The 27,538-nt window shown below is 42.9% G+C and overlaps 1 protein-coding gene across 7 annotated transcripts in view; it reads right to left on the bottom strand.

Moving 5' to 3' along the window:
- The window catches only part of CYFIP1 (cytoplasmic FMR1 interacting protein 1), a 92,193-nt gene that overhangs the window by 7,818 nt on the left and 56,837 nt on the right, over positions 1-27,538 (bottom strand). For all 7 annotated transcript variants that reach the window (XM_065402482.1, XM_065402524.1, XM_065402507.1 and 4 more), the window contains 4 exons: positions 21,484-21,627; positions 14,209-14,299; positions 7,306-7,436; positions 280-352 (listed from right to left, as the gene is read on the bottom strand). In XM_065402482.1, coding sequence (XP_065258554.1) covers positions 280-352; positions 7,306-7,436; positions 14,209-14,299; positions 21,484-21,627 — 439 coding nt within the window. The remainder of the gene's footprint in view (positions 1-279; positions 353-7,305; positions 7,437-14,208; positions 14,300-21,483; positions 21,628-27,538) is intronic.

The following is a 27,538-nucleotide window of genomic DNA, read 5'->3' as shown; positions in this document are numbered from 1 at the left end:
CTCATCACCAAGTGGGGATGAGGCAGCGGTGGGCATATCACCAGTGTGCTGCACAGAGCATTCTTGATCACCCCACCCCAGGGAGCCCTGGTTAATAGGCATAGGCCTCTTGCTATTCTGTGTACTGTACAATTTTCAGGCTTGCAGATACTCAGGAATTTGCTGTCGTTGCAAATGAATAGCGCTTGTGTAAGAAAGTTTCAGAATGATGAATTCACCAACAAGGAAGCAACATCGGGGGTAATACTGCTGGAGAACAAATGCTCGTCCAGCCCATACCTTTGACATGAACCCTTGGCAATATATTCTGGAACGGTGCAGCATGCAACAGGTCACACACTTCCTCTAGCGACTAGAACAAAAAGGAACAAGAAGCATTTAGGAGTTAAAAAACAGCAGCATGTCAAGGGCACCAAAATCTGCTTCTAAAACCATGCGGACATTCTCTAACAAATAGTGGCTGACACCAGAGGGCACCAGGCACCTACAGTTAGAACAAACACATGGTGCTTTTGGCTCCCTTTTCACAGAAGTACTTAGCAGCAATTTGGCTTCTGCGGGTTACCCTGGATTCACAAAGAGTTACAGCAACTCTACTCCCACCCAGAGTTGGCAGTTCTTAAAGGACAGAGGCTATTTATTGAAAAGACGAATGCAGAATGAGGAAGTTCTGTGTTAAAGTGGCAGACAGATCCTGTGTAGACACACACAAATGTGAACAAAGCAGCGAGTCATGCTTTTATTTTTACCAACACTGTTCCCATAACCTATTATCACCCAGAAACAAAGTCTCAGATGCAGGAGACTAATGGCAAGGGAGAGGGGGGACCCAGCTGGAACATTTCAAATCTTTAAAATATAAGGAATAAAAAAAAAAAAATGTTTCACAAATATTAAAAAATATCCATGAAGTTGGATGCGTTTGCTTCTGGAAATCCCTGTATGTTCTCAGTGTATGAAACAGCCAAGAGCAGCAGCTGAGATAAGAGCTAGACTCATCTGAGGCCTCTTCAGAACAAAATTTGAGAAACAGTATGTTTTCATTTTTATATTTCATTGACATTAATGGTTTTAACAACCCCCAGAGAGGAGAGACGACTTCATGTTCCATGACTTATTTCAGTCAAACACAAGGATCTGGCCCTTTTCCAAGGAAATTAAATAATTTACCCACAATGAGTGAAATTCTCTAACAGTCCATCTAATTAGATGCTGGTAGTAGTAGTAGTATTAGTAGTACATTTACATTGTGGTAGCACCCAAAGGCCTAATTGGGACTGGAGCCCCATGGTACTACTGGGCCCTGTACACACACAGATAGGAGGCAATCCTGACCAGAGGTCTTACAATCTGCGAAAGACACAAGCAGATGAAGGGTAGGGCTCCGGGACACTAGAGGGTGTCACACACACAGTTGTTGCTTCTGTAGGTCAAGTACATTGCACAAACCAGGGGTGCCTTGGATCTCTCCTTGCCCTCCTTCCCTCACAAAAACCTATAAGCAAATACATTCGATGAAGAACTGGCACAGCTTTGTTAGTGACAGGTTTTTGTGTTTTTAATGGGCGGAGAAGAATGGCAATAGTGGGGAAATTAGAGTAATGGAGCAGGAAAAAGAAGGAGAAGAGGGACAGTCATAACATCCTTGCCTGCTGATGGGCAGACAATAACATAGTCATCATGGCAAAGGTTAGCCTAAGGAGGGCTGTATGGATAGCGTCAGGGAGCTGTTCCCCCATGCATAAAGGGCAATGTGGGTAGCATGAAGGTGCTTATGGGGAAGGTTGACTGGTGGGTGGTAAAGGCTGGGAATGCTGCCAGAGAAATGGAGGGGGGTGGTCAATCAGCTAGGTAGGATGAGGCTACGTTGCAAAGGTAGACAAGAAGTTTATGTGAGTTGGAGAGGCGAAAAAGGAGCCAGAGGAGAGATTCAAGAGAGGGGTGCTGTGGTCAGAACAAAGAGCCAGGAAGATCGTAGCAGTAGCATTTTAAATGGACTATCTGAATGTTGCAGTAGTCAAGGCCAAATGAGTCTAAAAAGAGTCTTAAGACACGCTTTGGCTTTTGGAATTAGCGGGAACAGAACCCCTTTCCTCTCAAGTGAAAGGGAACCTCCTTCACAGCTCCCACCTAAAGGAGGGATTGGACTTCTTACTCCAACAGGAGCTCATGAGAAGGGTCACTGAAGAGGGACGGGGAGGGGGGATGGAAAGATGGGGTGGACAGGAACCGGATTGTGTAACCCAGTTCTATTGTGCTGAAAACCCAGCAGTCTTAGGTGATCTGGGTCCAGGTATCCAGGAAATAAGAAAGGTGGTTGGAAAATGGGGGTAGCTGGATCTAGTGCAGGGGGGATTGCGATATTGACCTCGAGTGTCTCGTCAAAATGAGTGCTTTGATGACTCGGGGTGCCTGGGAGCCGACTGTGTAGGGCCCGTCGAGGAAGATTGCGGAGGGGACCTGCAATCTTCTTCCACTGTTCTCAGCACCCAGTGGTCTGATTTGATGAGGGACCACTCCAGGCTGAAATAGGAGAGTCGTCTGAAAACAAGGGGGGGGGGGAGGGGGAGAAGGGCAGGATCTGGTATGGGAACTGATATAACACCCTCAAGTGCCCATTCAAAAAAATTCTGCTTGGGGACTCCTGGATATTTGTGTGAGCCCGATAATGAGGCTGAGGTGGAAGATGGCAGTTGCATGTGCTCATAACCTCTGCCCATTTCTTAAACAGGTCTCGGCGATGCGGCAGAGCCAAGAAGCAGACCAGGTGCAGAGGTCTTAAGTGCTTTCCCTAAGATGCTGGGGCACAGAAGCCCAGGGACCTGACGGTGGCTCTAGAATCTTTCAGTCCATGGAAATTTGCATCCGTCTGCAATTTCCCTCAAACGGAAAGTTCTGAATGGACTGCTGAACCTGCATGACCACTACTGATGCCTTTGTTCTAGCAGCCATGTCAGCTGCATCTTCCCTTTCTCCACCAGAGCGGAGAATTCCTGTCTGGACTCCTGCGGCAGCAAGTCCTTGAATTTTGACATGAAGTCCCAGACGTTATAGTTGTACCGCCCAAGTAAGGCCTTTCTGGTTGGAGATGTGGAGCTGTAACCCACCAGTAGCATAAATCTTTTTACCAAACAGGTCCAGCTTCTTTGAGTCCTTCAGTTGGTTTTTTTTTTGGGGGGGGGGGGGAGGAGGGAAGGTGTCACACCTTGCAGCCCTTTCCTTTCTCTTTCATTGGCCGCTGCAACCACAAGGGACCCAGGAAGGGGGTGAGAATACAAGTATTCATACTACTTGATGGGAACATAGTACTTTTCTTTATTCTTTTTAAGTGGGGGAGCAGAGAGGATGGGGTCTGGCATAGAGACCTGCCTGGACCCATAACGGCCTTGTTGAGGGGTAGGGCCACCTTTGACGGGGCCGCTGTGGCCAAGATGTTGATCAGGCTGTGTGAGGACTCTTTAAACACCTCCACTTCCAGCCCTAGCTTAGAAGCCACCCTTTCCAATAGCTCCTGGTAAGCTCTAAAATCATCCTGCAATGCCGAGCCGCTTGGCTCCAACACAGCTTTGTCTGGGGAGGAGGAGGCCTGCACTGGCAGCGGGCCTTCTTCCTCTTCTTCTGCACAGACCACATCATGCAGCCCCAAGTCCTGAGTATTGGTACCAGGCTTGGTACTGGAGCCCGGGTCGGGTGCCAGATGGTGGGGCAGAGGGGCCCTTCTCTCAGACACCACCGAGTACAAACGACTGGAAGGCAGTCCTGATACCGGGGGGAAATCCAACAGATTCCAGAAAAAGGCCACTGCCCACTGGGCCAGGCACCTGGAGGAGCACCCACACCGGGATCCGATAGACCGTAGGTCGTGTACTGGTATTGGCCCCTTGGTTGGGTGCAGGACTCCACCTCTGACTCTGCGGACAAGTTGGCTTGAGGGGACCACGGAGGAATGGTACCCCTCGCTTCCGTCAGCCAGTGCCGAGGGTCCGGGGAACGGTGCTGGAGCAGGGAAGTATTTGCTAACATCAGCAGGTCAGTTTCCCTCTGGTCGGTACCAGTGCTGGATAGGAGCTCGGGGCAACATGCTTCCTTCTGCTTGATGACCTCACCGGTGCCAGAACTTGCCCCGCCAGTGTCAGCGGAACCAGGAGAGCCATCAGGTCCCTGACTACTGCAAATGTCTCTGGGGCGGATGGCACCGCGATCCCGCTGGCGCCACAATGTTCACCCGGTGTCGGAGGATGGTGCTTCACTGGACTCAATGGCATTTGTGAGCAGAGTGGAGTCGACAGTGCTGCTTGTGGGCATAGAGGAGTGGCCGCTGGAAGAGCACTTCATACTAATGCTGAGGTACTCAGTGCAGAGTCCGATTGGCTTGGCTCCGACTCTGGTCTGAGTGCAGCTTCCATCAGGATGGACCTTAGCTTAGCCTCCCTTTCCTTTTTCGTATGAGGCTTGAACTGGCAGCAGGTCTCTCATACGTGAGTCTCCCCGAGACACTTCAGACACCTGAAGTGCGGGTTGTCCACTGTCATGGGCGTGCCGCAGGAGGCGCAGGGTTTGAAGCCCAGATACCGGGGCATGCCCGGCCCCAAGGGCAGAGAATGTCCTTCTAAACACGTGGGGATCCAAGTATATAACACTCCTACTAATAGAGATAAACTGAAGGTAACTAAACTTGTGAAAGGACGGAATAACAGAACCACCGACGAATGCCTTGCCAAGGCAAGAGAAGTTGTTCCAGTGATCATCAGAGGTGGTAAGAAGGAACTGAGAGGGCACAGGGCCGGCCGGGCCCCTTATTACTGGCGCACGAGCGTGTGGCACCAGAGGGCGCTAGAGCCGGCCTGACGGATACCATTGAGGGGAAAATCTGTGGCGACTGTGCATGCAGCATGCGCGCACCTAACGTGGCATGGACATGAGCAAGCATTCAAAGAAGAACAAGGTCTTATAATGGAAAATGTCAGACAAATTTAACTATAGGCGTCGCCACCTGTGCCACCTATAACATTTTCCCCCTTTATACTGCCTTGTATCCACCTGAGGGTCACAAAGCAGCACATAATTTAACCTCACAACATCCCTGTGTATCCTTATTTTACAGACAGGGAAAACTGAAGCAAAAAGATAGAGAGCGACTTGGTCACACAGCAAGTCTTTGGCCCAGATCGCCTTAGCCCCCACACCATACATCCCATTGTACATTATCTAAGAACATAAGAAGGCCATACTGGGTCAAACCACTGGTCCATCCAGCCCAGTATCCGGTCTTCCGACTCTGGCCAATGCCAGGTGGCTTAGAGGGAATGAACATAACAGGCAATCAACAAGTGATCCATTCCCTGTCGCCCATTGCCAGCTTCTGGCAAACGGAGGCTAGGGATACTCAGAGCATGGGGTTGCATCCGTGCCCATCCTAGTAATAGCCATTGATGGACCTATCCTCCTTGAACTTATTTAGTTCTTTTTTGAATCCTGTTATATAGTTTTGGCCTTCACAACATCCTCTGGCAATTTAAAATATAAAAATAAAAAAATGTTTGAGTTGCCATTGCAGCCTTGGCAGATATACTGCCTGGCCCTCAGCTACTACTTAATAGTGATGTTGTGTTACATTGCGTACTTAAGAACATCTAGGAGCTCACTGATGAAGTCTGTTGTGCCAGTTCACTCTGTTCTTGAGTTAAATATAGAGCCACATAAATTCTTGATATGCTAACGTTTGTGTTTCTAAAGAGAAAAAAACAGCTCTCTCATTTTCTTTGTCATCTAGTCATATGTTACACAAACTCTGAGTTTAAAAAACAAATGGAATATTCCATATGTGATCCCCCTTTCCCCTACTAATCTGTCCTGTCCACACAGGGCTATAGGAATTTAACAAAAACTCAAGAATTTTAAAACAGAAATAAGTAGGATGTATCCATTTCAGGGCGTCAACAACCTGAAGACCACCTTATGTGCCACATTAGTTTCTATACATGACTCACGGAATACAAACCCAACACATTGCTATTCCTCTTTTTAGATACCTGAGAGGCACTCAGATTTTATGACAATAGGAGACCAGAAGTACCCACACAGAGAGAGAACTAACTACCACCTTCCTCCAAAAAACACTAAGCAAAAGCTGGAGCACAGGATAAGAAGATTACTACATGGTATAGAGAACAGTGTGTTGAAAATATTGCAACCACAGACAGCCAATTTAGTACATATGGGATTTGGAAGTTGCATCTGTTTTCACTGGTAAAATATTTTCAGACGCACTCTTCCATCAAATGGAGTTGCAAGAGGGCATGCATAAATTCATGGTTGGTGCAGTGCCATCTCACTGATATTCAATAACCTACATAGGAAGAGCAATGGCATTAACACCTGAGCTATGATTGACAGTATATGGAGAAACAAGGATTTAATTTTCTACTTTCCCTAAATGAGTTTATTTCAAAATGTCCACTAGAATTGCAGATGTTAGAGATGGGAAAAATCTTTGAGGCCTAGTCCACTCCCACTGCTAATGCAGGACTGTGCACCACAGTAGGTTTTCTACATTTTTTTCCCAGTCAAGTGGTAAATGTCCCAAGCGGGGGGACTACATACTCTCTTAGGCAGACTATGCCATGTTTCATGGCAAAAATGTTGCACTAGCTCTAACAACAAAACATGCGGCAAAGAGTTTTACCAAGTGTGTTCTTTTAGGCTCTTGGGTTTTTACAGACAATTTCAGTAGCTTGTGTGGTTAGTGCTAGCAGAAGATAATATAAACCGTACAGTCATGATTCTATTTTAATTTTAAGTAGAGGGGCTTATATTGTGTAGACCAAGAGAGGGTACTCCTTGTCTGTGAGCCAAAGCTCTCTTCTGATTATTTCACACTTTTATTCTAGGACTGATTTTCCCTACCTTCTCTGTGTCCATCTGCTACCACTGTGGCAATTTACCTTTCCTTGTGAAGATAAGGTTCACCGACCCACCCCAGCTTTCAGGATGCACAGACACACCCCAACCACCCATAAACTGGACTGCGAGGGGAGCGGAGAAAGAAGTGGAGCTGGTAAGGTTCTCCTTAGCATTCAACCACGTCCATACATTGGTACCAAGTCTGAGCTTTGCAAGGCTGTGAGAGAACTCACCAATGTTTCTGCACCCAAAAGATATTTTTTCTTAAGGGAGATTGTTTTACAATTGAAGAAAACTTTCCGAAGTCATGTCTGTAGTTTTAGCTTAAGGCATCAATGACAGCGATTTTTGAAGAACGTTTTTGGATACACACGGTGTTAAAGTAACTTCCTAAGCACCTACCAGACTCTGCTCGATGAGTAGACAGAAGAGCACAGCATTTCCCACTTCCCGCAAATTCTGGAAACACACAGTCTTCAGTTCTGCATATTCGACAATGTCCTTCAGCTGATGGTGGAAAAATTCCAGGATACCTGATGTGTGTGTGTGCATATATATATATTTATTTAAAAGAAAAGAAAAAAAGGTGAAAACCTTTGAGGAGTCAAGGCTAATTATTTCAATAGTTATCATATACACATCTATTAACTTACTGAAATCACCTGATAAAAAAATCTAGTTAAGTGGATAAAATCATACGGAACAGAAATAGTTTCCCCTTTACCAAAACAGCAGATAGTGGGGTGAGATGGGGAGTGGAACAAGAAGGAAAAGTTGATGTAGATATCAAGTCCCGCACTGGCTCACTGAAGATGAATATAATTGTAGAGCTTTGTACAACTTTTTTTCTAGTAGCATCTTTCATGCAAGGAATGCAAGCCATGGCTACCGAAGGCGGGGGCAGGGGGGTGGGATAACACATGGAACTGTATCCGGGAAGGCAGAGACCCTGAAAAGCATTTGGGATCCTAGTGGCAACTGAAGATGAGCTCCCAGTGCAATGCACCTTATATCTCATTTGAATTTGTCTGACTTTAACTTCCAGCTATTGGTTCTTGTGATGCCTTTTCCCGCTAGGCTAAAGAGCCCTTTAGTACTTGGTATTTTCTCCCTACCAAGGTACTTACACACCATTATCAAGTTACTTTGATCTTCTTTTGATAAGGTTTATATTTTGTATAACAAAATAAAATAAAATACTGGGTATTATATATCCACACCAAGTAATAGAGCTCCTTGCAGCCACTCTGAAAAAAAAAAAAAAATCTGCTTCCTTTGCATAGCCCCAGTCTCCATAAAGGATACGCTGTGAAAGGAGTATGTGTTATAACAAGGCCTTCCTTTATAAACAAACATTTAGGTGGGTCCCATTTCACATGCTGCTAGCTTTCACCTGCACTTGAAATTATGGCTTAAGAGCTGCATATTACCTATTTTGGTTTATTCCAATAAACAACCTACAAGAAGCAAATGAGACACTAAAAAGGTTTTGCTGAAAATATTTCTAGTGTTCAGTTTTACATGATACCTAATAATAAAGCCCTGAAAGCTTATTATGTTGTTTTGCCAAACAGTGAGCTTGTTTTAATCCATGCTCTGGATCTACAATTTAGAGTGACCACATGTCCCCAGGCACCAGGAATGTCCTGCTTTTCAGGGCCTGGCCCAGTTGGTTTTACAAAAAAGGTTTTGTCCCAGATTTTTCTTTTTATAAATTCCTGCGACCTGAGACAGTGAAACTGTCAGCAGAACGGCTGAGGGAAAAGGTCTACCTCCAACTCCCCTGTGACACACTGCCACTCTGCTCTCTCATCACAGTCCCTGCCATGGGACTTCCCAGAGAAGTACCACACACACACACACACCTGAGGCAGCCCTCCCCAGCCCTGAGTCAGACTCACCCTGCGTCTGGCAAGGTGGAGGAATTCAAATCCTTAATTGATTCAAATTAGAGTGAGGCTTTGTAAAATTAATTGTAATATTTATGCTACTGCAATTTTAGATTAAAGCTCTTTATAAAATAAGTTATAAATGCCAGAATGAGCATGGGATGAGGGTGGTTATTAAATGACACTACCAGTATTCCCCATATGCAATCACCACCTTACCCAGAGGGTGAACAAATTCCCCCTACAGGTCTAACTTTGTAAGTCAGATGCTATGGAACCCTAAACAACAATTGTACAAACAGCAGTATCTGCTTGAGATCAGAGCAGAAAATATCTTCAAGTTTTGGCTAGTGCTTCGGCTACTGCTTCAGTGACACCAACCTTTATCTATATCTGACCACATCATAAGAAGTACATATGTCACTTTTGGAAAAGATTAAGCAATTAATATACAACAAAAAAGGAGGAAACCTTTCTAGGAGCCTTTAAAAAAAACTAAAATCACCAAAGAGTCCTGGCAGCGATAGTCTTATTTCTTTGTCTGCAGCATTCCTTCTTCCCACTAATTTGTGAACATAAATGCAATAGGCAAATTTGTAAGTTATTGAATCATCTGAATATATACAATATCCCCAAGATAAATACATTTAGTTTTTTTTCCAGGCTAACAGTAATTTTAATTAAATCCCTTCATTTGTACAAGGCTGGGGAGGATAGCTGTAACTAGGAAGTATTTAATGTTATTCATACATATAACCTCTGTAGCTGTCTTACATCACTCTCATCAGAAACAAAGGTTGTTTGATATAAAATGTATTTCGTAAATGCAGAGGATTAACAAAGGATTAGGCCCCATCTCTGCTTCCTAAATCCTATCTCAAAAGAGCTCACATGGCAGATGTCACATTTCAGTGATGTGGTCTGGCTTTCTAAAGTAATTAGCACACAGATTAAGTCGACATAGGCAATTTAAAATGGGTTGGATTTCTCCATTTAAGGTTACCTTTCCTTTTCTATAAAACTATCCTGCTTCATAGCTAAAAGCTCTTGTCAACCATGTCCCAAAGGTCTAAAAGAACACAAAATTTGCTACCTATAGTATGTTTAAAGTATAGACTAATGACATTTGTTCTTTCAAAGAACTGAGCTGGGCTCTATGATTTTCTGCACAGTGCCTGTTGGGTTTTTATTATTAAATGAAATCTCTGCTACTGTTCATTATAAAAATGCCTCCTAACAAGCAGTGTGCTACGGCATAACCTTTAATTTTACATTCTCTCATAGAACTTTTAATACAAACTCTGGCCCTGACCATGCAAAGAAATACACACACACTTAACTTTATGTGCTTTGTGTCCCACTGACTTCAGTTGGATTATGCTCTGCGCACATGTATTTGTTTTTGAATGATCAGGGCCTGCATGCATTACACACATTGCTTACTGTATTCACTGAACAAAAAATATGTTATTCTGTTTTTCATATTTAGCAGATTATTTATTGTCTAGCCAAGGCCATTTTGTTTTCATCTGATGAAAATGCTTTTTCAATTTCTGCCTTGTTTTCTGACAATTAACTAGAATATTTCCCCCCCCCCATCCAGTACATATAGAGATTTGAAGGCCAACTCCAAGGCAATCAGCTTTCAAATGACCTCAGTGAAATTCTTTCCTTTTCCTTTCTGCAATGAAATCTCAAATTCAGAATACTAAACGCTTGAAAGTAAAGCTTCATTTTGGTACGTAAACTACTATCAGACCTTTCAAAGGGGCCTTCCCTTCCTTCTCCCTACCTCCTCAATAGTCCCTGCCTTCTCCTGCCTACCTCTGACATACATCCCCTCCCCAATACACTCCTGTGAGCCCTGCCTCCCTCCAAATTCCCTCCCCAAAGGAGAGTCTTCAGAGTAACCTACAACATACTTCCTTCCAGTCTCACCCCAGCAGGCTTCCCGTGAGCCTCCTCCCCCCATCCACCTCCCCACAGATGAGCTCCTGTTCCCATAGCCCCCAGTTTGTTGAAAAAGCCCAAAGAATCAGTTGCTGTCAAAGCCCTTCTGCTGTGTCTTGGAACTCCAGTTTTTGTGCACTCAGAAGAGGCAACTCCCCAAATTGCTGTGGGAGAGATTTCACCTGGGGTGAAACAGTCCCAAATATTTTAAAGGATAGAAAAAACAGTTTCAGTGTTTTGGGTCATACTTTGTCCTAAGGCAGGTTTTGCCCCCCTGACTCTATTTTCATATGCATTTTCAAATTTAGTCACAAAATTTGACATACACCTTTAAAAAAAAGTTTACTCCAATGCAATCTTCAGGTGGTAATTTAATTTATTTAATAATAATTTTTAAAAAGTCTATCCCCTCTCTGAGTTTATATTTTGGAAGGCTCCGTCTTTACCACTCCCCTGCTCCCTTTTTAAATCTTTCCCTCTGCAGGTTTTCCAGCAGTAGCACAAATCTAACCTTATCACTGCAGCAGCGCTGACATAAGCACGTTTTTTCTGATTCCCAAGGACATTTTAGTATGGCTAGATGATCAAAAACAACTGGAGTCATATTCAAACACTACAAGAAATTAGTAATAGAAAAGAAAAAGATAAATATGGGACAATTATATTTCTAAGATGACTTAAACGGATAAATAAAATATGCTTAAATATGTAGGACAGTGTTCCTTTAAGAACTTGAGAGCTACTGCAATGTCGCCCCCTCACCTCCAAAATCCTTTAGTTTAATGCAGTCATAAAAATATTTATCTAAAATACAGGATGAGTAAGTTGCACACCACTTAAAGACCGTTTCTATGGAAACAAAATCTTTGGCAAGGAGGCCTCTTGAACTCAGCTGCCCGTATCTCCATCCTCTGTTCCTTTTAGCATGGATAAAGAGTCATTAAAAATCCGCAAGGACAGACATGATTGGAATTGCTCAAGTCCTATATAATTAATGGCGTCCAATAAAACATTCCAAATGAAAACTCTGAGCTGTGTAATGTAATTAGGGGCTTACTAAGTGTACTTAGATAGAGAATGATGGCTATTCATATGTAGATGTGAACTGGGAAATAGATTCTGAATTGATAAATGTGCAGTACATTAAGCCAGCCCAGATCCTTATGCATTAAAGCTTTGGATCAGAGCAGTAGCTTTGGTCTTTGTGGCTAGGCAGCTGAGACAATGAGAGTGATGTGTGAATGAGTTTGTACCAGAGAACTAAAATAGCAGCTGAGTATCTTCAGTGATACCCATGCGTATTGCTAGTACAGTTACACATTTGTTTAAGGTACTTGTGCTGAGAGCTGTAGGAGGTGGAGGAATGGACAGCGCATAGAAGTTATGGCCTATACGCTTCCCTCCACTAACGTGAGCCGAGAGGAGCAAAACATGGAAGAAACTGGTGCGGGGAAGGGTGGGACAGAAGGGAGAGGACAGAGCAGTGACTGTACAGCACACATCCCTCCCCTCTCAGTCTGCCGGGTTAGGGCTGTGTAGGCCAGAGGGAGGAAGAAGCGACAGGGGCGGCTCTATGTTTTTGCCTCCCCAAGCACGGCAGGCAGGCGGCTTTCGGCGGCGTGCCTGCGGGCGGTCCGCTGGTCATGCGGATTCAGTGGCATGCCTGCGGGAGGTCCGCCGGTGCCGCGCCATTGGCATCCCCGCCACCGAATTGCCGCCAAAGCCGCGGGACCGACGGACCTCCAGCAGGCACGCCGCCGAAAAGCCGCCTGCCTGCTGCCCTCACAGCGACCGGCAGGCCACCCCCCGCAGCTTGCCGCCCCAGGAACGCGCTTGCTGCGCTGGTGCCTGGAGCTGCCCCTGAGGCTGGAGAGGGATGGCTACTGTCTGCAACATTTTCTCCCCACAGACAATAACACTGGTTCCCCCATGTCACACTAAGCTTTCCCCTCCCTCCCCCCTACCCTCACAGCAGAGAGGGTTGGGGCAGCAGCCAACAGAGATCATGAAAATATAGTACGGTTCCAGAGGGATCAATGCTGCTATTGGGGAGAGGGTCACACAGAGAGTAATGTGAACGCCCTGAGTCTCCAAACAAGTTTTCTGTTCAGTTTCTTATACCACACTCCTCACCTGTGGTTTCCGAGCACCATCCCGTAGTGCACTGAGGAACATGACTAGCATCTGCTATGTGAGGTTTCTCCTTCTCTCCCCCCAAAAGGGAAGATGACATGTTATTTTTTCTAAATGTATTTTATGCTATGGTTTTTTTTATTAGTGAAGACCAGGTCGAAGAAACGCAGATGGCACTTGGAAAGGAAAGTGCCGAGGTCTGAGAAAGTTTAGCTCCAAAAGAAGGCATCTCTGTCTCCTACACAAATGAGTTTTACCCTTCCTGAGTTTTATCCTTCCTGTAGAAAGAGTCCTCTGAGGAGTCCTAAGCAGATTTCTCCAAGGAGCCCAGGCAACTTCTTCCCTGCTGCTCATTCCTCAGGGCAGGAGGGACCCCATCCCCAAAAAGAATCTTCTGACGGAATCTCGCCAAGGTGAAATTCAGCTTCCTAATCCTTATTCAGGCTCTCCCCACGTAGGGGCCTACGTGGCTCTATGTATGGTAGCACCTGTTGCTTATTCCTAAATCCAGGCACAAAGGACATCTAAACACTTCAAATTTTTTATAATGGTTAATTGATATGACTCATCCATTTCTATGCTCCAGAGAGAAAAACAGGAAGGAACACTTAGCAAATCTTTGATTTGGTTCAGCCTTTGCAGTGAGAGTCAAATATGCTATGGGGAGCAAAATCAACCTCATTCCAGTTTAATAAACCTAAGTAACACGGGAAAAATAAAAGAATGCTCTAAAGGTGGGTGGCAAATATAAGGATTCATTTGTGTTGTTAGAAGTTGTGGAAAAGGGGTGTTTGGGGGTAGGAAAGCCATTTCAAAATTGGAATCAACAGTATGACAAATACTAATTAGCAATTAATTCTCTTTTGTGGCATCCAGCTTCCAGAGTAGCTTCTTCTCCTCCAACTACTGTGACTCATTAAATGGCTAGGACGCCCCCAGCAAACCTTAAACGTAATTATTCTGCAGAACTATATCCCAGTTTGCACTGAGTACTCCTTCGAAGATTGTCTAATGTACTGTATCTTATATCTGACAAGGACAAGAAATAAGCAGGAAACTTTTCCAGAGAACTGGCAACTAGATTACAGAGATTTAAACAGAACTGCTATCTGAAATTGCAAGGCAGGGAACCCTATGTAAGTATGAAAGAGAGCAATAGAAAATTTAGAAACAATTCCTATTCTGCCCCTACACTCATTGCCCAATGGCTATTTGAGAGCAAATAATTTACAATGAGATGTACATACATGAATTGTTTATAAAAATATACTGGAAGCCAGGAATTAATGTCCTCTTATTAATGCAATGGTGGTAACATCAAAGGTAAACCAACCTGGAGAGCCATATTCATGTCTAGGTAACCTACAGATTTTAGGCATCACTTCCATCAAGGTCTTCACATACTGAAGAATCGTGCCCTGCAACTAAGGGAAGACAGACATGCATTAACATATTATTGTTGGTGAACGAATAAAGACGACATTTATGCAGTTCATTCTACATATAAACTGAATATGCTCTAAAATCTTGTGTTTCTTAACTCTGTATGTTCTATAGTTCTTCCTATAATCTTTGTACTCTTAAAGAAACAGCTTTTTAAAAGAAATTATTGTAGTTGCATCTTCTTAAAAAAAAAAAAAAAAAAAGCCTGTGAGGAAGTACAGCAGATCTAATGAACTCTTCATGGGACTAACAGTGTTACCATTTCACAAGTTTTTGACCCAAAAGCCCAAACTGTGAAGAGCAACTGAACTGGGTGACAGTTCAGAGCCCTGATCCTGCCAGTGATCCTCATCCTTCTGTACATAAATAACTTTATGCATGCAAGTAATCCCACTGACTTCAATATGACTTCTCGGGTATGTTAAATTACTCATGTGTGTGAAGGGTTGCAGGTTCGGGGTCTAAATGACCAGGCTGTACAAATGTGTTAAAACTGAATTGGTCATAGGTATCAAAGACAAACATATCGCTTCCCCAACACATATTTTTCCTTCACTGTATTGCTAATTGTTGATTTAGAAGGGCTTCCATTAAAAAAAAAATGTTGCTGGTTTAAGGTTTCTATCATCAAATGATCAGAAGACTTCATATCTGAGCACGTTATAAACAAATGTGCATTATTTACATATTATTAACCACTCTCAGTGTGTGTTACAGTGGCAATAGCACAATAGCCAAGGCCAACAGAAAAATCTTATCTAGGAAACAAAGGCCCACTTACGAGTTAGGAAATGCCAGAATTAAGGATGCCCCAGCAACATGAATTCAGGCCCCTCTTGTGCATAGGTACTGGGGTGCTGTCTTTAATTACATTATCACATACCATTCGGTACACAGCTCTCTCCTCCCATCCAACCCCATATCCCAGCCTGTCTCTTAATATCGCCTCTGGGATATCTTCTAATTTGGCCAAAACCAAACTTTCTCATCTTCCCTCCCAAAGCTTCTCCACTTACCCACTCTCCATTGCTGTCAACACCATCACCAATTTGGTGGTTGTTCTGGAGTTTCCCCTCCCTTTCCCTTGCCCAATACCTCCAAGGCCATAACCAAATCCCACTGCTTCTTCGTCCTCAACATCTCCAAGATCTATCCTTTCCATCCCCGTAGCCAAATCCCTCATTCAGGCTCTCAGCAAAAGGAAGGATGGTCCAGTGGTTACAGCACCAGCCTAGGACATGGGAGACTTGGGTACTTTTCCCTGCTCCACCACAGAATTCCCCCGTGAGCTTCAGCAGTCACTTAGCCTCTCTGTGCTTCAGTTCCCCCACCTACAAAGTGGAGATAACAATGCTTCCCTACTTCACAGAGGGGTTTTGTGAGAATAAATATATTAAAGATTGTGAAATGCTTTGAGATATATATATAGATGAAAAGCACTATATTGGAGTGTAGAAGTATTACATCCCAACTTTGTCCTCTGCCATCCAAACAAAATGCAGCCACTATCATCATCTTCCTTTTCTTACTAGATCATGTCACTCCCCTCGTCAAATCTTTCCATCTGCTAGCCCATCAAGTTTAAGCTTCTTGTCATCACCTTCAAAAGCCTATCCCACCCTACTCAGAGGTGCGGAGCCTGTGTGGTTAAGGGACTCACCTACAATCCTGAAAGTCATGGGCTTGAGTCTCACCCACTCTCACACAGAAAGGCCACCTCCAGTTCACCCAGCTGCAAAATGGGTAACTGATCCATCGGATTAGGACAATGGTTTTCAAACTTTTTTTCTGGGGACACAGCTGAAGAAAATTGTTGATGCCTGTGACCCAACGGAGCTGGGGATGAGGGGCTCGGTGTGTGGGAGGGGCTCAGGGGTGAGGGTGTGAGGGCTGTGGGGTGGGGCCGGGAATGAGGGGTTCAGGGTGTGGGAGGGGGCTCTGGGCTGGGGCAGGGGTTGGGGTGCGGGAGGGGGGTCAGGGCTGTCAGCTGGAGGCTCTGGGCTGGGGCCGGGGATGAGGGATTTGGGGTGCAGGAAGGGGTTCCAGGTTTGGGGGGGCTCAGGGCTGGGGTAGGGGCTTGGGGCACAGGGTTGGGTCACGGACTTACCTCCGGCTGCTCCTGGTCAGCGGCGCAGCCGGGATGCAGAGGCAAGCTTCCCACCTGTCCTGGCACTGCAGACCGCGCTGCACCCGAGAAGCAGCCAGAAGCAGGTCCGGCTCCTAGGCGGAGGCATGCAAACAGCTCCACGCAGCTCTCGCCTGCAGGCACCACCCCCCAGCCGGTGCTCGGGGTGGGGGCAGCACGCAGAGCCCCATGGCCCCCCTGCCTAAAAGCCGGACCTGGTGCTGGCTGCAGCGCGTTGTCGGAACAGGTAGGCACTAGCCTGCCTTAGCTGGGCAGCACCGCTGATGGGACTTTTAACGTCCCGGTCGGCGGTGCTGACCAGAGCCGTTAGGGTCCCTGGGTGCTGAGCAAGGCGACCCAGTGCCTTACATGCCACGACTCAGTATTGGGTTGCGACTCAAACCTTGAAAAACACTGGATTAGGATAGTCAAAGGCAGTCAACATGATGCTGGCCACATCACCACTGGCTACGAAACTGGCTACGAAACGCCTTAACTGCATCAGCCCAATAAGCCAGTGGCTCAGGGGAACTTTGACCCTACTTCTCCTGTGGTGAAAACTGGCATTGTCCCAAAACCCTCTGTTCCACCTGTTTCCAGTCTTGTCTGCCTGCTTGTGAACTTCTCACACATTCCCTCCATGCCTTCTTCCATGTGGCCCTACATACTGGTGTGACCTGTCTGAGCTCAACCGCAGCAACCTGCTCCTCTTCACATTTAGGTCCCTCTTAGAGATCCATCACTAGCATGCTGCCTTCAATGAATAACGTTGACTTGTCAAAAAACTGTTTCTTCCTTTGCCCTAACTTCTGTCTATCCTTTGACTGCCAGGTCCTCTAAGCAGGAGCCATCCCTGCTTAAATACCAGTAAGTGTCTCACATGTTGGGGAAATATTATAAACAAAATGTTGATTATGGGGACAGATTCTTAATAATACAGTTATCCACGTAAATATCACTAGACTGGTCAGACTTGACATTTATCTGTGGAGCAGAAAGGTTGAGAGAGATCAAGACTTTTTTTTTTTTTTTTTTAAGTTTAAAAATCCCCCACACGTTCACAAACTTCTGTAAAAAAAAATGCCACGATATTTGTTATTTAAAATGCCATTAAATTTCTACTTGGGTGGCCCCCCCCATCACGTCTACTGCACTCAAGCATCATGGGAAAAATTTTAGAACAAAAATCCTACTAAAGAATTAGTCAAATAAATGCAACCAAACTAAATAAGAGTTCTTCTCCTAAAAGCATTTCCTGCTTTCCCTTTGTTTGACATCCTACATCGATCACCTTGCTTGATTCCCATGACAGCTATAAAGTCATTGGGTTATTTTAGGTTGTAAGCTTGATGAGGCAGGAGGAGGAGACAGAAATACTTCTACGTGCCCAATAGCAGGCAATCCCCTCCCAGTTACACAAAGGGCCATCTATAAAGATAAAAAAGAAGGTTGTGTGGATAACTTTTCTGACATATGGTCTGAACACTAGTCTAAACAAGCTTGATACTGTGCACTGCTAGATCAGTCTTAAAGACTAAACCTTCCTTGTTTTCTAATACTGTACTTGGTCAGCTGGCAATAACAATATTACCGAAAACCCTGAAAAAAGGGAAGGCAGAAAAAACTTTTCAGCTGCTGCTCAAATACGCAAAGAAATTTAGTAATCAGAACACAACTAATTTGGAGTGAATTTAGCTGGAACAGCTGTACTTAATTTTTCATACATGATTGTCCAGGCCCTACCAACACTCTCTCTCCACATAGGACTATCTAAAAACTTTCCTCCTAAAGAGAGAAGTTGGGATATTTGAAGCAGGCTAGAGGATTTTAGAAACATACTTTCCATTGATTTCAATGGAAGATCTAGGGGATTTAGACACATACCTTCCATTGAAACTAATGCAAGATGGGTGTCTAAATTCCCTAGACTACATGGATAATCTCAACCAGAGTTATCTTTCCACAAGAATTTCTAATTTCCCAAAAACAAAATGTTACAGTATGCATACAGCTGACATTAAAGCAATTTTACTTCATCTTTTGAATCAAGGGCCTTATAACAGGAACTGTCTCTCATATTTCTGTATTATTTTAAAAATCACTTCAGATATTGAAGTGTTTTGGGGGGGGGGGGGGTGGCGGCTAATTTTTCACTTCAGTTTTGAAGAGCTGTATTTTTCCTCCCTGATTTTATCACCAATAATGAGGCACACTTCTGTAGCGGTAGTATAATTTTTTTTTTTAAACTGAACACTAACAACAAGTCTTAATATTTGAAGAAAACAGAAGTCCACTATATCGTCATAAAACAAACCAATAAGCAAAAAAGGACAAAAATCTTTACAAATTATGAGGTAAAAATTGTATGTGGCACACAATGAAGATTATTGCCTTGGTATTCTAAAAAAACCAACGACAAATAGGTCCACTGCAGAAAAATACAATATGGATATCTCCACTGATGTTTTAGGAAGCTCCTTACTACCAAAAGTTGTTACTTCTCCATCCCTACTGCCATTAGAGGGTGATCCCAGCTCAATCAGCAAGGCATGTCTAAAAAGCTATGTGGTAGGCCTCTTTCTGCAACCTGTCTTGTTTGAAATATCTAAAGAATTAACTTCAAAATTTACTCCCAAATCTCTCTCATGTGACTGAAGCAGAGATATGTTAAATATTCATAGATTCATAGATTCTAGGACTGGAAGGGACCTCGAGAGGTCATCGAGTCCAGTCCCCTGCCCGCATGGCAGGACCAAATACTGTCTAGACCATCCCTGATAGACATTTATCTAACCTACTCTTAAATATCTCCAGCGATGGAGATTCCACAACCTCCCTAGGCAATTTATTCCAGTGTTTAACCACCCTGACAGTTAGGAACTTTTTCCTAATGTCCAACCTAGACCTCCCTTGCTGCAGTTTAAGCCCATTGCTTCTTGTTCTATCCTTAGAGGCTAAGGTGAACAAGTTTTCTCCCTCCTCCTTATGACACCCTTTTAGATACCTGAAAACTGCTATCATGTCCCCTCTCAGTCTTCTCTATCTATGTTTGTTTATTTGTATGCTAGCAGCAATAACCAACAGGAAGTCTAATCCATCTTCTTCTAAGAGCTATTCATGAACAATTATAGCAGTTTGGAAGTAACTTTAAAAGTGATTTTCTCCTATTGGGGAATTACTCTTTCGGAGGTACTCAGATGGCCCTAATCATCCTAGTACTGGAGTGCCACATAATCTTTAATATGTTTATCCCCAGAACACCTATGTGAGAAGGGAAGTGCTATTACCCCCCTTTTACAGATGGGAAATGGGCACAGAGAGGTGAAGTGACTTGCCCAAGTTCACACAGGAAGTCTAACAGAACACGGACTGGGAACCCAGTCATCCCAAGTCCTATGCCTTCCTCTTTTTTATTCCTGGGGAATTCTGCGCCACTGCACACGTGCAAAATTCACGTGCCCCACAGATTTCTTTGCTTCCCCGCAGAAAAATGACTTTCTGATGGGGAAGCAAAGGGAAGCTGCAAGAGCAGTAATGCAGCCCTCCCCAGCAGCATGGGTGAGTCATTACGGGCACGGGCACCCAGGGCAGCTGGCGGAGAGGTAAATCAGCTGCTATCCTGGCTGGGCTGGGGAGGACGGGTCTTCCTCCTCCCCTGCAAGGAGTGGCTGGGGCTGGGTCAGACCCAACCCCAGAAACCTCCCTTAGCTGCCGGAAGCTCTGCATCTCCCACCTGCGTCTTGTCCCCATTGGTCCTCCGCCACAGGGGGAGGAGTCACTGTATGGGGAACTTCTCACCCGTCCACCCAACCCCTGTATATCCAAACCCACCCTTACCCTGACTCCTTGCTGAGCCTCACCCACCCCCCTGCACCGAGCCCCCCACACCCGCTGAGCCTCATTCCTCTGCATCAGGAGCCTGCCTGCATCTGGACCCCCACCCCTGCACCCAGACCACCTTCTGCTGAGCCCCCCCACTTGAACCCCCACCACGACAAGCCCCACCTCCCTGCACTTGGACCACCCTGTATCCAGATCCTCACACCACTGAACCCCAGCCAGCTGCACCCAGATCCCCACCTCACCAAGCCCCACTCCCGCAGTACCCAGACCCACCCACTAAGCCCCCACACACCCAGAAGCCCATCCCCCCACACCAAGACCCTCACTGCTGAGCCCCAACCATCTCCAGTAGGACCCCCCTGCAGAGTCCCATTTCCCCTGCATCTGGAACCATCAAACAAGCCCCTGTGCATCCAGATCTCCCCTGCATCTGGACCCCCCACACTCAGACTGCCCCACACCTCACCCCACACCTGGATTCCCCCCGCACAAGGATCCTGCCGGGCTAAGCCTGCCTGCCCCACTCCTGGATCAGAGGCCAGAGCTGGGCGTGCATGCAAGACCCTGTCCCTCTTGCTTGCTATCTTCGTGTGCCTGGCGTGGAGGGTCAGGGCCCCGGGGTATTTTTGGGGCAGGCCCGGCCCTTGCACTGTGTCAGGGTCGGATGCAGCCTCATCTTCAAGTCTGTGTCCCGTGGGTGGGGTGGGGGTACTGCAGGGTGATCTCCCACCTCCATGCAGCCAGTAGCCTGGGCTCCCCACTGCGATAGTGGAGCCTCCACATTTATTTATTGACAAATAAAATATGAAGAATTTTATGGAATTTTAAAATATTGTGCGCAGATTTTTTTTTGGGGGGGGCACAGAATTCCCTCAGGAGTATCTTTTTTTGAGGTCCTTAACTGTAATTAAAAGTTAACAGCAATTTTTAGTTTAGTAAACTAATGGGAAGCTCATGAAAGTCAGGGAAAAGTTAATAGTTTAGGCTTATGCTTCCATGGAGAACTTAGCTAATGCAGCTTCTTTAAAATGTTTCCATTTCTTCCTCACACATTTTATAGTTGTCTGAACATGTTTAATAGGCTAAATGCATCATACTTATATTTAGATGTACTTTCCACTGCACATAAAACATTTCACCTCCATTAGAAGCAATCTGGGAGAGAAAGGAAGAGAGAGAGAAAGTTTGTTAACATACCAGGCTTTTGACCACCTTCAGTAATTCCTCCATTACCACAGCAATGCCCTGGTACCCAAGGAGCCTGCAAATGACTTTAAAGTGAGGGGGACCAACAAAGTTCCTGTAGTTGCTATAAATGCTGGAATATGTCAAATTCAAAGCCTGATGGGAGAAAAAAAAAAGTATTAACAAAAATAACTCAATTCACCGCACTTTCATAGCAATCTCTCATTGGATACAATGTACATTACTTTTTGTGCAATATTTTTAAGTAGGGCTGTCAATTAATCACAGTTAACTCATGCGATTAACGCAAAACAAATAAACTAGACTAAAAAAATAGTCATGATTAATCAGTTTTAATCGCACAGTTAAACAATAACAGAATACCAATGTATATTTATTATAAATATTTTTGAATGTTTTTCTATATTTTCAAATATAATGATTTCAATTACAATACAGAATACAAAGTGTACAGTGCTCATTTTATATTATTACCAATGTTTGCACTGTAAAAAAGATAAACAAAAGAAATAGTATTTTTCAATTCACCTCAGACAAGTACTGAAGTGCAATCTCCAAATGTAGAATTATTTTGTTTTACATAACTGCACTCAAAAACAAAACAATGTAAAACGTTAGAGCCTACAAGTCTACTCAGTCCGACTTCTTGTTCAGTCAATCGCTAAGGCAAACAAGTTTGTTTACATTTACGGGAGATAATGCTGCCTGCTTCTTATTTACAATGTCACCTGAAAGTGAGTGTTTGCATGGCACTGTTGTAGCTAGGGTGACCAGACAGCAAATGTGAAAAATCGCGACGGGGGTAGGGGGTAATAGGAGCCTACATAAGAAAAAGACCCAAAAATTGGGAGTGTCCCTATAAAATCGGGACATCTGATCACCCTAGTTGTAGCCGGGGTTGCAAGGTATTTACATGCCAGATATGCTAAACATTCGTATGCCCCATCATGCTTCAACCACCATTCAGAGGATGTGCTTCCATGCTCAATTTAAATTGGTAGTCTATTATTATTTGTGAGAGTAAAACTGCGATTAATCACAACTATTTTTTTTATCATTTGACAGTGCTATTTTTAAGCATATTAAATTATACAGGATTAAGACAGAAGTTTGCCTCTTTAGCTCCTATATACAAGATGAGTTGCAAAGCTTCCTTTTAAAACAGAAGACACGACTAACTAAAATGTTCCTTAATAAGCTGAATGTATTAAACGCTAATTGTTGATGACTGGACATCTTCCAGTTACTATTTATACTACCACAATAAATCCTCCTTCAATTTTATGACTACACCATGTTAAAAGGGCACAAAAGTGGCCCAAGCCAATATCTCAGTGGTTCTCAACCAGGGGTACATGTAACCGTGGGGGTATGTAGAGATCTTCCAGGGGGTACGTCAATTCATCTAGATATTTGCCCAGTTTTAAAACAGGCTACATAAAAAGCACTAGCAAAGACAGTACAAACTGAAATGTACACGGCTCTATATACTAAACACTGAAATGTAAGTACAATATTTATATTCCAATTTATTTATTTTATAATTATATGGTAAAAATGAGAACATAAGCAATTTTTCAGTACTAGTGTGGCTGTGACAGTTTTGTATTTTTATGTCTGATTTTGTAAGCAAGTAATTTTTAAGTGAGGTGAAACTTGGGGTAGACAAGACAAATCAGACATCTGAAAGTGGCACAGTAGTCTGGAAAGGCTGAGAGATTACCAAACATAATTGGAGCATATCCTGGTATTGTAGTTTCACTTACAGAACATTTAGGGGGGGAAAAAATCAATAGAATCTGTTACAGTTTCCATTTTATGGTGTCTCATGTAATGTTCTGAAGGCTCGAGTTAAGTAAAACCAGATTTCTAAACTTAGTGATCATTACAACTAATTGATAAAGATTCTCATTTGAGCTCATAATATCTATAAATGGACAAAAATAATCTGATATTGTGACACAGACTGACAGAAATTCTTTTGTCAATTAATATACAAGGCAAGATCCTTAGCTGTTCTCTATCAGCGTATTTTTCACCTCAGTCAACAGAACTATGTAGACTTGTACCCTCTGAGACTCTGGAAGATGATTTCTAACTCACATTGGGGCTCGGATGAGAGCTAGCTGTCAAACTCCACCTATATGAGAGGGGTAATATTTGTAGCACGGGGAAAAGCAATCATAGGAAGTGGCAGAGATTATATTGGTTCCTTCTTTCAAAAGAGCTCGCCCATCTTTTGTTTCTGCAGGTTCTGTTGGATCCCCTTTGCTTCTCCTCAGTATTCACTGTTTGTAAGACATGAGTGCAAGCTAGTTGTACTATTAAATCCTGGGCTGCTCAGAAAGCAGCTGTGACCAAGGCTGGTATACATTTATAATTTAGGTTGGAATAGCTATGTCGCTCCGGGGTGTGAAAAATCCACGTCCGTGAGCACTGTAGCTATGTGGACCCCACCTCGAGTGTAGACACCCTGATCATCTAGGGAGGTAGTTTTGCTATACCAACAGACAACCCCTTCTATTGGGGTAGGCTGCATCTACACTACAGGGTTATGTTGGCATAGCTACAATGCCATAGCTGTGCAGATATAGTCCTCATAATGCAGATATGTTCCAAGAGTGCTCCTAGGGAGAAGAGCGTGACCTCTCTCCGATATGGATCCCACTACAGTTATTCATGCCTTTGCCTGTCAAGACTAGATTTTTGTAATATGCTCTCTGTGACTATAAAGTGAGGCCACTTGGGAACTAAACTAATAAGCAGACAGCTGCATTCCACCAACTTTTGAACAACTGTCTACTAAAGAAAAGGAGTTACTTGTAAGCATTTAAAAACATGCAGCTGTTGTAAATGTATAAACTATAAAACATATAAGACATAACATGGCCAAGTTAAATGCTGGTGTTGGAACCTTAACTTTCCCATTTCCAGACTCTGATTTTAACTGAGCGGCTTTGTATTTAATAGTATGAAATATGCATAGAAAATATCCAACAAGTTAACATTATTTCAGCTAACTATTACAGAAAAGGAGTTACAACCAGCCAAGTATATTTGTACTCTGGAGATACAGACGTTTCACTTCACCTTATTTTTAAGGTTATTACATTTCTTCTGCTCAGGGAGCTGTCTCCACTAGAGTGAACAGACTACACAGTGAAATATGTCCCTCTATCATATTTTAAATTACAACTATTGACACCTGTTACAGATTGCATATTTATAATGGGGGGGGGGATATTTTCTCAAATTATTTAGCCATTCTTTTTGTGAACTCAAACTGCAACAGATGTTTGGCAGATTATCAGAATCCATACAGGACACTGCTCTGGAAGAAGCTAAAAATCCTGTTATTTGATCACAGCTGATTGAAATACTGAATTCTAAATTAACACTGGCTGGCAGAGAGCCCAAAACTACAATTGAGTATTAAATGCAAAATTGTACAAACACATACAGAAGTAGGGACTGGGAAATCAAATGGGAGTGGTACTGGTAAAGCTTGATGAATGCTTACAAAAATATTTAATTTTACAAACTGTGCTACTCCTGATTTATGCTCTTATTTCAAGTGTAGCTGGCTTGCAGCAACAGCTTGGTTCCTGGGCTATTTTCTTGATTTGCTGCGTCCTTGCAAGAATAGGTACCCTATTTATGATGGCTAAAATAATGCATGACAGAAGATGACTCAAACTTTCAAGTAAGAGAATAGCTGATGGAATATCTTTTCTCTCTTTTCTATTTCAGTCTTTAACTGATAATAGACAGGTCTGTAATGGAGCAACCTTGGTCTACAAGTTTGTTGCCTATTGATACTGATGAAGTACAGAGTTAATTTTCCCAAATGTTTCATAAAACATTAAACAACAGACTATAAAAACCAAACACAGCTGAATGCTTCAGTATACTGGATACTATAAAAAAAATTATCCCTAAAAGCAGAAGCTTTATGTTTCACAGTAATGATTTTAATTGTTGCATTCATTTGTTCTTGGGGTTTACAACTTCATAGACTTTGAGTAACAAAAATATCTGCACTACAGAATATCCCAGTGTAGAGACTATTTTACTTTATCCAATTATAGAGTATTTTATTATTTTACAAAACGTTTAGAGTGAGGAGAAAGGGTACAGCTGCATACTTCAAGAAAGAGAACAGTTATGGAAAAACAGGCACTAAAATATTCTTCAAAAAACCAGGCAGAAGAATCAGAAATAGCCAGCCTACAAAAATACCATATTTCCCCATGAATATTTAGACATTTTACATCAAACATGTAAAGCAGCTTGGAACAATCCACCAGTAAATGCTGGATTAGAGGCGCATTATAAAACTGTGACAAGGGATTATTAAAAAATAATAATAAAAAGTATTGCAGAGGAATACAAAAAGACTAAAGCAGAAACCTGAAACAGCAAAGTTCTCATTAATCACTGGAAGAAGCTTGCCTTTTTTTAAGTTATTGCTTCCTCCCCCCTCCTTCCACTAAAAAAAAAACCAAAAACACAACAAAAAACCAAAAAACTAAACAAACCTCCTGTTCTGCTGATGTCATAGAAGTGCTAGCCTTATTCACTCACAGCATCACTGAAGCAAGCGTAGGTACATACAGAGCAGCACGTAACGGGAGTGCTCATACAGTATACTGTCCAAGAGGAAGCAAGTGAGAGAATCAATGTCTTTTTTCCTGCATGTTCTTTGAAAACCTAGGCAACAGGCTACTTAGACAAGATGCGCTCATGTACGAATTTAAGTAGAAGAGAAAGAAACAGTGTCATCAGCATCCCTGGAGAATAGAATTGCAAGTGTCAAGCAACGAGAATTTAGTCCAGAGAATCTGAGAGAGAAAACTGGCAAGTACAGATCATGAAGGAAATCACCTAAACAAAAGGACACAGAAAATCTGATTTTTCATTTTTGCAATCTCTCCATTTGAAAATCTTATTCTAAGGATTTATATCAGGAAGTGAAGGTCAGTAAAGATTTTATAATGAATAAAATACCAACTTAATTTTTCAAACATTAAGATGCCAGCAATGTTATGTACGTTACTTCTAAATAGTAAAATTTAATTAATGCTTGGAAACAAAACAAAACATTGTGATTACATTTAAAAAAATAAAAACCCAAAATTCTACTCAAATAGCTCTGAGGATGAGATGATGGATTCTAAATACGATCAGGCAATATTTTTTTTTTAAATCTTTTTACTTAAAATGTAATTAACTAGGATCTATTTAACTAAAACTAGATATGGGACTCTCAAGAGCAAATAGATGCTCTGATATTATAGTGTAGACCACTGTATAGATACCTAAGAGACTTAGATGGATGGTCAAGTTTAGTATTCTGAAAACCACGTTAGTCTGTGGTGTGCCCCCATCTGTTTATCCAAGGAGTTTATTCAATGGCAAACTCATTTCTTTGAAATTGATGCAGCTGTTTCATTGCCTATATTTTATGGTGGTTAGAAAGAAGAGCACCTACATTCTTGAGGGGTGGGTTGTTTTGTTTTTGTTATTTTTTTTAGAAATGCCTATATAATTTAGATGGGTGTGTTGGCATTTATATTTTTAAAATATGTTTATTGTTGTATTGTAGATGAGCATCTGCCTTATATTCTTCCCAAATAAGCAAAATACACAAACTGCAACTGAGAATTCTGAGAAATATGTTCCCACATATGAGTAGCAGTTTTTTTTTTAAAAGGACTAGTGCTTCATTGAAAATAGTGCATAAGGTACAGTTATTTTAATGCGATTCTCAGATGTATAATTTTTCCAGTAGTTTTTCCAACATAAAAAAAGAAAGAAAGAAAGTCATATAAACTTCAGAATATCTACTATGTCAGAATTTTATAAGCTTCCATTCTCAGAAATGTTCCAATACTAAATTGTTATATAGTCAGGAGACAAAATACATTACATCCACAATATGAAATAATATGTTCACACTGTAATGAAATCACTAATCGTTTATTTCATAATCATTGCCATAGTCATTTATGCTAGTAATTTAGCATAAACATTTCAAAAACACTTA

This window comes from Emys orbicularis, chromosome 1 (assembly GCF_028017835.1).
Source record: "Emys orbicularis isolate rEmyOrb1 chromosome 1, rEmyOrb1.hap1, whole genome shotgun sequence".
NCBI lineage: Eukaryota > Metazoa > Chordata > Testudines > Emydidae > Emys > Emys orbicularis.
This window is presented reverse-complemented; position numbering and strand designations above follow the sequence as displayed.